Raw genomic sequence first — 13698 nt, forward strand, 5'->3', positions numbered from 1 at the left:
GTTGTTTGTGAGAAATGCTAACAACGATCGTTGTTGACGCTATAATGCTCGAAATAAATTAATGAATTTTGGTATTCATCATAGCTCATATTTTTCGAGTTAGAATTTTATATTACATAGCGTCCAGAATAAATATTAGATGATCAGAATTTATATTATATGGTTAGAATTTAAATTAGACTGGTCAGAATCATGGACGTCATTGGGGGGGGGGGGGTCAGTCTCGAATATATCCCGAAAATATTTTGTAAAACGTTATTTCAATGAAATCTTGAAATTTTCATCGGTAGATATATATTTTTACCAGTGGAAATATATTTTATCTGGCAGGTGCTAGTAAAATTATATGATTTTATTTATATACTCATCATTATTTATTTACATGCGATGTAAAAATGTTAGTGAATGTGTATTTTTCAGTAAAATTATATTTTCACTAGTGAAGTCTATATACATTTTCACTAGTAAATATATATTTCTACTAGCAAAAATATAATTTAAATATTAGGCGCTAGTGATATTATATGCTGCTCTAAAAAACGTTCATTTACTGTTCAAACCCAAACCTAACCTCATGAAAGCTCTAAAACTAATAATAGTTTTAGAACTTTAATAAAGTCCAAAATACAAACTAAGTCAAGTCAACTCTCAGGAAAAAATGAGCGGAGGAGAAGTAAAGATAGACTTCGCATTTCACATATTGCTCCATAGTTCGCTGGACTTATATATTACACTGTTTTAAAAATATGATAACTATCCTTCTGACATAAGAATGTGGGTCAAAGTATATTCAAACCGAATTTTTGTCAATAGGAGGGCGCAAAAACAATTATCACTTCTCAAAAGTCAAAAGCAATGAAATCGTGTTGGCGCCGTCACAGTAGGAACGCTCGGTAACTAGCGTTCTCACTGCAACGGTGCTAACACCATTTTGTTGCTTTTGACGTAAATTTTTGACTTATGAGAAGTGATATTGTTGTTTCCGCTCTCCTATTGGTCAAAATTCAGTTTAGATGTGCTTAATTTGATTCTCAAGTCTTAATATGAACGCTATATAACTGGATATTTCCACTGCGACGTCACGATTTTTTTGCTTTTAACGGACCCCCTTGAAAAATACATATCATTAAATGAAATACTATGAAACTTAATGAAATGGAAATATTAAAAATACTTTCGCACCCCCTTCCCCCCCGGAAAAAGCTGAAATGACTCCCTGGTCAGAATTTATATTAAATGCTAAGAATTATTTTGACAGATTGAATCATTTTTTTAGATGCCAATAGTGTTGTTATTGTTGTAACTCTGAATATTGGTGCAAATGGTCGATCTGTCATTCGCATATCGGCAGTTAATTATCATTATCAAGTGCTTTTATGGTCAACTTGTTTTATTGTGCTCGCAACATTGTCAGATGTCAACACAGCAGGCCAAGCGTGCTCTTCCCGAATGTTCCCGCTTCGTTCGTTGCTCTGAATACCTTCGCGTGCTACATACAATTAAATATATTCGTTTCAGATTTGTTTAGAGTTATTCATGGGGTATTCACTGTTCTGACTGTTTTTTAGGTACGAGCGAGATATTTTATAATATATATCTAAAACAAATAATTTATTGACCATTTATATTTATAAATGTTATAATATATTTATTAAATTCACCCGATCGCCCTATATTTTAATTCTGACCATATGCTATTTTTATTCTAAACATTTGATATTTATTCTGACCCTAAATAATGTAATTATGACCATTCATAATTTTAATTCTGATTGTCCTATATTTTATTCTGACCGTATTATAAATTTTAACCATTTGATATTTATTCTAACTCTGAATCATATAATTATGGCCAGGCTGTTAATAGAATTCTGACTGAGATTTGATTTTTATTCTAACCCAAAATTGATTTAAATTCTGACTAACTTGTTGCCGTTAATAATCTCAATAGTAATAACTTAAGTTTATACAGTGTTTTTTTGTTATTTAAAAAATTGTCAATAAGTACGGTTTATGATATTATAAAAAGATACATAGGAATATTTCATATTGTTGGTTCAAAGTGTAAAATTCATTATGTAACAATTTCATTTTTTTAATGCAATATCATGATAAGTAAATAATTAATTAATAGTCAGTAGACTTTTGAAACTTGTCAATAAATACATACATACTAACAACACTATTCGAAGAAAAATATTGTACATTAGATTCATTTAATATTTAGCAACTTTAATAGTTACTGATAAGATCTTCAAAAATAAATACATTTTTTTAAATAAAATGCATATGCTGCATTTTATTATTAATGTCACAATTTATTGTCAGCGTTGTTTTTAAAGCAAGTCTAATGAAATTATCCGATCTTGTATGTTTATCGAATAAAATTAATAGTTATAGCCAATTATAGTAAACCATAATAATTATATTTCTTAACAATTACAATATTTCCTTAACGATTTCAATATGGCAACCTTAATTCACTAGATTAACAACACCATAAATATATTAAGGTGATGGAAACATTTATTATGCAATTTTACAATGCAAAACTTATCTATTTAATATCGAATATTGCTTAAAATACTGGATATCTTCTAAACGGGTGAATAATATTCAGGACGGTGGTATGTTGAAGGAGAAGGCAATGCAGAGTATGTCTTCGCTATCTAGCGCCCAAATCGTTGCTGGTCTCCCAGCACCGTACCATCCAGCGGTAAGACATCTCGTGCGTGGGCTCCGATTTATATTTATATATATTATTTGATCAAAGAATAACCATCCGCTTTCTAAAATTACTCACCCACCGAAGCTGACGAATTACCACACGTTTGATTCTCTTTACTCACATGTGTTTTTATTACGGTTAAATATGTGTCTCTAATTTACAAACATTTGTAATCTAACTCGCTTATTATGTGAAGCTTATAACATACGAAAAGCATTGATATCAAAATTACGATGTATGCTAATCATGTGTTTAATTTGTTTTTCAGCAATTCTGGCAACCTGGATTACAACCGGGTACCTCGCAAGAGTGAGTAGATGTTTTTGTGAATTATTAAGATTGTTTATATCGTACAAAATTTGTGCTAATGTGTTTACTTGATGTATTGCAGTGTTAAACCGTTCCCCCAAGGTGCGTACGCCGCCGCAGCCGGGAAAGCCGTCGGCGGTGTACCAGGCGTCGGATTGACGGCATCGGAAGTAGCACCTCCACCGCCATGGGAAGGCCGAGCTATCGCCACACACAAACTGCGGCTAGTAGAGTTTTCCGCTTTTATGGAGCAGCAGCGCGGTGATCCCGAAACCGTAATTAGTTTTTTTTTTAAATATTTAATGCATAATTCATGAAACTTAAACATTAAAAATATGATATTCGAATCCAGGTCCTTCAGTGTTTACTATGCATTTATATATAAAGATTCTTTTGCTATCATTTGAACTTTTCATCAATTGTAGCTGATGTTCTGAGCTTTCTTGTTGAAAAAATGATTGTGTGGTATGTATGTATGTTACAGTAAATGCATATTACCAGTGAAGTTATATTTTCAATGCCGTTTCAGTGAAATCATATCTGAATATATTTTTGGGGGTAGATATATATTTCTATTAGTAAAAAATTAAATTATATACTGCTCTAAAATGTTAATGAAACTTAATTTGACAACGTATATTTTCTGTTCAAACCCAAACCCAACTAACAGAAATTAATTATAATTTTTGTCTTTCTTTATGTTAATTTTTTTTATGTTACATTTTGGTTTGGTTTAATTTATTTTAAATATTGTAGTATTTTGTTGAACAATGTGACGTCATAAATCTTTGAATCTGAACATGTGGAAATATGCGTACCAGATCATCGTTTGTGAATAAATAGTTTTATGGCACTGAGCAGTGAAATTGTAAATCATTTGCTTGATACATATTAACTGGCTGAGTTAGTAAAATTATATTTATACTAGTGAAAATATAACTGGTAATAGTATAGATTAACTGTAACATATTAAGCTTCATTTAGCCGATTACTTATGAATTAAATTTTATTAATTTAGAGACATCTCTTGTGCAGATTTAAAATTATTTGTATTTCTTTTTTTATTTAGTTAATATTTACAATATATCTAATGTATATATATAATTATTGACATTGAATATATATTTTAGTCCTGTCAAGTCAACTTAATAGTAATTTAGCAAGAAAATGAATAATATTTGTAGAAACATTTTCATAAACTTATGTCTCATAATCTAAATATAACGTTAAAAATGATTGCAATGTTATCGCAAATTCTTTTAGAACTCTTCCAATAATTAGGTCTTGATATTTGATAGTAATTTACTGCCTCTTTAAAACGTATCAGTCAAATTTCAACAGGAAGGGAATATATACATATTTTAAAAGCACAAATAAAGTGACAAATAATGCATTAACCTTATAATATAATATTATTCTAATGTATATATTTTATTAACTGTTTTTTATTTTTCTATTTCAGTACCATAAACATCTATTTGTCCATATAGGTGGTTCAGCAACATATTCAGATCCATTATTAGAGGTATGTTAATAAGTAAAATGCCAAATTATCTAATTAATTATAAAATTATAGATAAATAAATTTATTAATAATGTGTTGATTATTTAATTTCGAATTACAGTCAGTTGACGTAAGGCAAATATACGACAAATTCCCCGAGAAAAAAGGCGGCCTCAAAGAGTTGTATGACAAAGGACCGCAAAGCGCATTCTTCCTCGTCAAGTTTTGGGCCGACCTTAACACCAACGTCCAAGATGAAACGGGAGCCTTTTACGGAGTCACTAGCCAGTATGTATTTATCATATAAATGACATCATTACTTTGATTAAATATTGGTTATTTAACGATAATTTTCCTTTTTAGATACGAGAGCAATGAAAACATGACCATAACGTGTAGTACGAAGGTGTGTTCGTTCGGTAAGCAAGTCGTAGAGAAGGTGGAGACGGAGTACGCGCGCTTCGAAGCCGGCCGCTTCGTATACCGCATCCATCGATCACCAATGTGCGAATACATGATAAATTTTATCCACAAGCTCAAACACTTACCTGAAAAATATATGATGAATAGCGTCCTTGAAAACTTTACCATTTTACAGGTGCGTGTGTACATATAAAAGTCGTTCTAATATTTTATTTGCTTACTAATTATTGTTTGTTTTTTTTAACAGGTGGTATCGAACAGAGACACCCAAGAGACGTTGATATGTGCCGCTTATGTGTTTGAAGTATCGAATAGTGAACACGGGGCTCAGCATCACATATACAGACTCGTGAAAGACTAGACGGCCATCGAAGCGATGAAATACTCTTAAATTCAAGGAAGCTTTTTGTCGAAAGAGAAATTGAATATTTAAAAAAAATACACACAGTGCCTCTAGCATTATGTTACATTAACATTTATTAGTTGTCTAGCTTAGACTAGGACTGACTTGTTGGTACTATATAATTTTCTTAAAAAGACTACCTGTCCCTAACTTTTGTAATGTACTTATACAACTGCCTGAAATTCTATTATATGTCTATTTAATTTATTTTGCAATGATTGATATTCAGTTAAAAAAAATTGGTTTGATGACATTATTTAAAAAAAAAAGTAGAGTTTAAATTGTTAAAACTGACAATAAATCCATGTGAATAAAATTGACTGATAATCAAAACCTGATAATGTTATTGAACAAAATCATATTGATAAAAATTGAATTTTTGACGTACAAGCGTTTCGGAAGCACGCCCTAATATTTTTTTTCTTAAATTATATTATATTTATATATTATACATAGAGAGAGTGATTTTATTTTTTAATAATATAAAGAAAATTTCGAGAAAAAAAATTCGGTCCATTTACTTACGTGTTATTTTTCCTCCAACAAATCAATGTAGTTTAAGCCGTACGTTTTATATAAATATGGAAGTATTTTTTAGTTTTATTTATTATATAAATTTATTATAGATATATTTTTAGCATAATTGTATTTGTACGTTTTTTACACCGTGAAAGCTCGGAGTTATTTTTCTTTGTATTTCGATTGTTTATTAAAATGTGAAGTGAATTCGACTGGAAGTTTGAATTTCAGGCAGACTTCTAAATGGGATACGCGTGCCGGTGTCGTTGATAGATTTTACGGACAAATACTATGCCACAATTGTAAATATTTAAATATATTAAATTTTAATATTTGTCGCGAAATGAAAAGAATATTTTTTGTTATATTGAAAGAATTTTTATAGTTTTGATTTTTTTTTCTGTTAAAAATATATTTGTATACAATTTTTTTCTGAAATTATGTTGTTGAATATGTGCAGTGTAGATGTGAAAATTTACGCCGGTGTCAAAACACGTCCATCCGATTTTATGGGGGCCACAGGCAGCATTTTTTTTAATTTTATTTTGAGACCCAATTACTCTAGGCACCCCCTGTACAAATGCTCTTTTTGTATAATGCTAATTTTTTTATATAAGTGAAGTGGCAATGTTTTGATCTCTTATTTAGTCAAATATTTTTAGGTTTCCTTAAAATATTTTGATTGTGTTTTTTTTTTTCATTAATGTTTGCAGTGGTAGCTTATCCTTTCAATATTTTATATGTACGAAGTAGATGATAGGTATTAAAGAAATTATTTTTATTTGAGTTTATTATTATAAAAAATTAATAATTTAACTCGTGTTTTTATATACGAGAAAGATACGAAAAAAGCTATAGTTATTAAAATTTTATTATTTGAAACTTATCAATTGAAAAAATATATGTATATGAGCACACTGGTTTGTTAAGATAATCTTATCATTTTTAAAATAATAAAAATAGAAAATTCAGTATATTTTGTCTTCTGTGAAGATTTTATGAATAAGATTTCTGGTGACTGTCTATTGTCTTGCATCAATCGTCTCACTTATTAATTTCATATAAAATGTTCATAATTATCATTAAATCGCAAACATTATTTATATTATTTACGTTCTATCGTGCCACTCGTTAGGTTTTGGTATTGATTTACTGACTTACCAATTTTTTAAAAAGTGATATTGACGATCTTTGTGAGGATTTATTTTCGCCCCTAATCGTCTTGCTGATTTTTCTCAGACGTCTCCTTGACTCTAAAAGAATAAAGTTTACTTAACAGTTTCATCGCCAGTGTTGATTGAAAAATTATTTTGTAAATATTTATATTTTTTACTGTGGCTGCTTTCTTGAATGAATAGACGGTCTATCATAAATATTTATATAATAAATTGTACTTCATATCGAGAAACTGCCATATCAAATGAAATATTATTTTCGTTTAAAAAATAAATAAAATAAAAAGAATATGTACAGAATTTGAGATCATATATGTTTAAAATTTGTATGAAAATTGAAATTATAATTGATATTATTATAATAAGAGGCGTGATTTTATTTAAATTCCTAACCTTAATCTTCATTCCTATTTATTCTTAAGAATAATTGCTTCCATTTGCACTAATTAAGAGCTTGGATTATGCTAATTAAAACATTCGCCAAAATGAGTAGAAGAGATAAAGTGTCGTTGGCCTAAACGATAGTAGTTTTCTAAAAGCAGTTTGTGGAAAAAAAACTGTTCTATTACACTTTCGTTTAATTTATATCCAAAGTTACAGCACAGTATTTTCTAATTAACTGGTATATATAATACATAAGACATGCATTATATTAGCACTATGTATAATATATAAATATATGGATATAATTAAGAATTTCGCCTAGTGATATAAATAACACAATCTCTACTCTGTATTTGAAAAAAATAATCTTTACAATGTTCTAAAATTTTAAAAGATCAGTTTTTCACAAAAGCTTTCTACACTTCCCGCTTATAAAATTATATGTAATGTGTGATATTCTCTATGAGCTGAATTTAGCTCAGTATTAAAACATTTTTGTATACCGTGTAAACGCAATCACGATGTCTTTCTGTGATATTAGGAAAGGCTAGGAAAACCTAATCTGAGAGATTTGTTGAGAGTTATTCATGGGTTATTCACTGTTTTGATTAACAGTTTAGGTGCGAGCGAGATATATTATAAGATATTTCTAAAATAAATAATTTATTGCTCTTACAATATATTTTTTAAATTCACATGATCGCCCTATATTTTAATTCTGATCATATGCTATTATTATTATAAGCGTTTGATATTTATTTTGACCCTGAATAATATAATTACATATAACCATTCATTATTTATCGCTTGTTACCGAGCGTTTCACTGACACAGCGACGGCACGATTTTACTGCTTTTATCGTGGATTTTTGACTTCTGAGAAGGGATAATTGTTTTTTTGCGCTCTCCTGTTGATCAAAATTCAGTTTAGATGTTCTTCAATCGATTTTCAAGTCTTAATATGAACGCTAGATAACCGAGCGTTTTCACTGAGACGGCGACGGCCCGATTTTACTACTTTTGACGTGGATTTTTGACTTCTGAGAAGGGATAATTGTTTTTTTTGCGCTCTCCTGTTGGTCAAAATTCAGTTTAGATGTTCTTCAATCGATTCTCAAGTCTTAATATGAATGCTAGATAACCGAGCGTTTTCACTGAGGCGGCGATGGCACGATTTTACTACTTTTGACGTGGATTTTTGACTTCTGAGAAGGGATAATTGTTTTTTTTTGCGCTCTCCTGTTGGTCAAAATTCAGTTTAGATGTTCTTCAATCGATTCTCAAGTCTTAATATGAACGCTAGATAACCGAGCGTTTCCACTGATACGGCGAAGGCACGATTTTCCTACTTTTGACGTGGATTTTTGACTTCTGAGAAGGGATAATTGTTTTTTTTGCGCTCTCTTGTTGGTCAAAATTCAGTTTAGATGTTCTTCAATCGATTCTCAAGTCTTAATATGAATGCTAGATAACCGAGCGTTTTCACTGAGGCGGCGATGGCACGATTTTACTACTTTTGACGTGGATTTTTGACTTCTGAGAAGGGATAATTGTTTTTTTTTTGCGCTCTCCTGTTGGTCAAAATTCAGTTTAGATGTGCTTCAATCGATTTTCAATTCTTAATATGAACGCCAGATAACCGAGCGTTTTCACTGAGACGGCGATGGCACGATTTTACTACTTTTGACGTGGATTTTTGACTTCTGAGAAGGGATAATTGTTTTTTTTTGCGCTCTCCTGTTGGTCAAAATTCAGTTTAGATGTGCTTCAATCGATTCTCAATTCTTAATATGAACGCCAGATAACCGAGCGTTTTCACTGAGACGGCGATGGCACGATTTTACTACTTTTGACGTGGATTTTTGACTTCTGAGAAAGGATAATTGTTTTTTTTGCGCTCTCCTGTTGATCAAAATTCAGTTTATATGTTCTTCAATCGATTCTCAAGTCTTAATATGAATGCTAGATAACCGAGCGTTTTCACTGAGACGGCGAAGACATGATTTTACTACTTTTGACGTGGATCTTTGACTTCTGAGAAGGAATAATTGTTTTTTTTGCGTTCTCTTGTTGGTCAAAATTCAGTTTAGATGTTCTTCAATCGATTCTCAAGTCTTAATATGAATGCTAGATAACCGAGCGTTTTCACTGAGACCGCGACGGCACGATTTTACTGCTTTTGTCGTGGATTTTTAACTTCTGAGAAGGTATAATTGTTTTTTTGCGCTCTCCTGTTGATCAAAATTCAGTTTAGATGTGCTTCAATCGATTCTCAAGTCTTAATATGAACGCTAGCGTTTCCACTAAGACGGCGACGGCACTATTTTATTGCTTTTGACGTGGATTTTAAACAGGGATTTAACCTTGAATTTGGCTAGAAAAATACATGTCATTTAATGAAATATTATGAATTTCAATGAAATGGAAATATGAAAAAATTGCCCCCCTTTCCCCCTGGAAAAATCTGAAATGATGACCACAGTAATTCACAGAGAAGAAGAATACTGAATCACTAATCTAAGTCATTAATCAAACTAGATCTAAATATTTTTGATTTATATGTAAACGTGCCCAAAAGCAGGAAGTGCACAGACTGATCGATAAATAATAGTACGCTTAGAAATTACTTAACCATTATGTTTAACGATTAACGTCATCGCAGAGCGAATCGTTTATTATGCATGATTTTCGACATTGTAACTATCTATTCAATGTTAATTAAGTTGTTTGGTTATATAACACTTTCTATTGCGCTTGACAGCGAAAATTTTCGCCTAACGAATGAATCTTTAAATATAAATCTTAAAATTTTAACATGAAAACTATTTTTTTCATCCATAAAAAAACGACTTTCACCTAAGATTTGTATACAACTTTTATGGTTAAAAATTTATTCAATATGTTATAAAATGATTCAATAGTATGTAACAAATGATTTTTATTGGATTATATCGTGTGATTATTTATTATATATGTTATATTCGAAAATATCATTGTTATTCAACCAGTTTCGAATGCTGCGTCATCGTTAAGATCTTTCGATACTTTCTTTCAAAAGTGAAACATGCCAATATAGTAAAATCAAATAAATAAACGGTATCGAATGCAGATTGCCGGTAAAAAAATTAAAAATATATCCGAAACGATTTACTTTCAAGCATTATTATAGTAATTTTAAAATGTCATGCTGCTATTTTATAGCAAATTTAGTTCGTAATAATTGATATTGCATGTTAGATGTGGATGTTTTAACAGAGTTGATTTTAATATTCTTATGTATATTTACAATTGTAGATCAATTTCTATTGATAATATTAAATAGGATTGCGTACAGAAATTTATGCGTAACTTGAAAGTGTTATGTGCCATAATGTTTTAATAGTTTTTACTGCAATTAACTTATCGCTGTTATCTAGTTTCAATAGTAAACGGGCTGTGTGTGTCGTAAGCGTACCATACGCAGATATTCAAGGTAATTATTTAATTAATTTGTAATTAAATATTCAAGGTATACAAAATATATTAATTACTTCATATTAGCCTAAATAAATAAGTATGGCACTCTATTTTTAAATAGAACCTTAAATCAAAGTTGCTTTACATAATTGATTTAAAAATTACCGTGATATCTATGACGTTTTTATCTTAAGTGAAAACCTTCTATTACAGAACAAGTGCTGTAATATAAGCTTCCGATAAATTGAAATTACTTCATGAACAAAACCGCGAAGTATTCTCACTCGTTTTCCGGGTAATTTTATCCTCTTTTTGTTTGTAAATATCCATTTTTTTATGCTCGTAAAAAAACGAGAAAATAGTTGTTGTAACTCGGTTTTTATCTGCTTCAAAAATTTACTTAAAATTATGCGTTAATTAATAACTTCCGATATTTTTTAATATATTAATTATTTATTATATCATTTTAAAATATACTCCATCCTTGCACAGACAAGGTTTTTTCTAACTGCGTAAAAACTTAATCCCATCAAATTCTCATTGTACTATGGAAATATATGCAGCGGAAGCGCATAATAATAATAAAAAATTGCCTAAAAACAATGATTGAGTTAATAATGTACATATATTAAAATTATTATTTATAAATCGGTCATTACTACAATATTATATATAAATTAATTATAAAAATAATAATAATAATGATAATGCGATTTATGTATTGTATATTTGTAATGTTTTGTTTATCATTCAACCACAAACAATCATTTTAATTTATTTAATGCAGTATCAAAGTAAATCGATTGTGCGATTATTTTAAACGTGGCAATTATATTGTAGTTAATAAGCCATTTATGATAATATATCTCAGCTTTGAGAATATCTTGTTTGTAAAAAAAAACAACAAAGAACCAGTGAAGGTCAATATTAAAAATTTTCTACAATATTTGTAATAAGCAATTCATTGAAAAACATTTTTTTCGCTGCGCGGCTCAATTTATTTTTTATTGCGTCTCTTTCATAAAGGAACAAAAAACATAAAAAAATTCAAGGCATAGCCAAACTATAACTTGCTATAAAAAATATATTATACACAGCGCATCGATGACCTTAGATATAAATTTGCAATTTTTGAGTAAAATCTATTAATAATATTTCAAAATGTACTTAAAGATTTTTGAGCGCAAAATCCCACAGCAGAAATATCAGGAACACATTATACATAGAAGGTGTTTTAAATTGAATTTTATTTATTTTATGCTCGTTTATTTTGTATGTTTATGTGTGTGAAAATGTCTCATATCTGAGCCTGTTTTTGTTTGTTCTTTCTGGATTGGTAATCTAGTGGTGTGACTTTTGCATAACAATATATTTTACAGAAAATTTGTACAGATAAATTGAATCAGGAATCCGTTGAGTGCTTGACGGGTGATTTTCTTTCAAGAGCAGTATTTGCCTGTCATAAGTGATGTGACCGAGTGTCAGTAAACTTAACAAATAGTAGACGAAAGCAATTGAGAGCTAATCGCATTAAGGTTCAACTCTACCTCCAAAATCATCCCTTTGTAAAATTTGTTTTTAAGTCCATTGGGTGACCGTCCGATAATTACAAAGAATAATTAATGCGATGGCATTAGTGTTTTTTTATAGACGAGTTTTTATGTAGTAATTAATGGTTTCTTATGTCAGTTAGACAACATATATTTTTATATTACTTGCCAGTTTTTCTAAAATGCATCATAATAGTCAGATTATTTTGCTAAAAAACTTCTACAATTCCACTGTTATTTCAGTTTTCTTTGTCGATTTTTACTAGCACTAATTCTATCTTTTTAATTGTTATTAATCGTATATATTTTTTAAATCAAATTTCTGATACGCGAATTTTTGAGCGCGTAGCGTAAACTAACATATTCGGTACGAGAGTCAGTAATTTCTGGAAATTACTCTACCATTTTATCTTCGATTTGTTAGAAAGAAAAAAATCTAGACAAACCATTTTTGTCTGTGTAAAGAAAATGATATAGGTTAAATCAAAATAGATCATTTTCTGAATTAGACAATTTACACGTAAAGACATCGATATTTTAATACTTATTCCATTTTATTAAACGTTCAATACAAAGCCCTGATAATAAATATGCTTAGCTTTTTACTCAAGTTGTTTTTATTTAATATTTTTTATAATTATTGTTATTGCAAATCATCAAAATCTAACTTATTCTGGTTGCTCTGTAATTACATTTTTTATTATATCTTACTTATTCAAGCATAAATTTCACACCTAGAAAATATATAATCATATTCGCGAGTTGTTGTTTTCACAAACATTTTCATTGTTAAATAGCATTTAGCACCGATGTTGATTTTATTAATGTCATTAATAAGTACATTTTTGCAAATTAGGTATAATAAAATAGTGTTCATCATTAAAAAAATAATCTTAAAATGTAACTACGCAGTACAATTATTGCGGCGTTTTTTATTTATGTCACTGGTCCATGAAAATAAAATATTCTTAAAAATCATTTTACTCCTTAACTCTTATTTTCTTAAAAAAATTTGCAAGCAGTTTAGTATTGGCAAAGCCTGATTTGAGAATAATCTGATCTTAAAGATTGACGTTTAAAAAAAATATAGATTGTCACTTGGCGTTTTTTATTGATAGTAATATCATACAAGTTTTTAGTGGTTCTGTTATATACAAGTATTCGTAATTTATTTTGTAATTTTTAATTTCTAAAATCAACAAACCCGATTTAATTTAAAAACGCAGTTGTGTATTAAGTTTTCGTGC

At 29.5% G+C, this 13698-nt stretch overlaps 1 protein-coding gene across 8 annotated transcripts in view; it reads left to right on the forward strand.

Annotated features, from left to right (window-relative positions):
• The window catches only part of sd (TEA domain transcription factor 1 homolog scalloped), a 105985-nt gene extending 100302 nt beyond the window's left edge, over nt 1-5683 (forward strand). For 4 of the 8 annotated variants that reach the window (XM_088201665.1, XM_088201671.1, XM_088201666.1 and 1 more), the window contains exons 6-12: nt 2621-2716; nt 2997-3037; nt 3120-3312; nt 4500-4562; nt 4663-4829; nt 4905-5139; nt 5212-5683. In XM_088201665.1, the coding sequence (XP_088057791.1) occupies nt 2621-2716; nt 2997-3037; nt 3120-3312; nt 4500-4562; nt 4663-4829; nt 4905-5139; nt 5212-5325 (909 nt within the window). In that variant the 3' untranslated portion in view covers nt 5326-5683. The remainder of the gene's footprint in view (nt 1-2620; nt 2717-2996; nt 3038-3119; nt 3313-4499; nt 4563-4662; nt 4830-4904; nt 5140-5211) is intronic. The other 4 variants (XM_088201667.1, XM_088201673.1, XM_088201668.1 and 1 more) reach the window with 1 other exon arrangement.
• The last annotated feature ends 8015 nt before the right edge of the window (nt 5684-13698 follow it).

This window comes from Plectrocnemia conspersa, unplaced genomic scaffold (genome assembly GCF_051122295.1).
Source record: "Plectrocnemia conspersa isolate PC_06_02 unplaced genomic scaffold, ASM5112229v1 ptg000013l, whole genome shotgun sequence".
Classification (NCBI taxonomy): Eukaryota; Metazoa; Arthropoda; class Insecta; order Trichoptera; family Polycentropodidae; genus Plectrocnemia; species Plectrocnemia conspersa.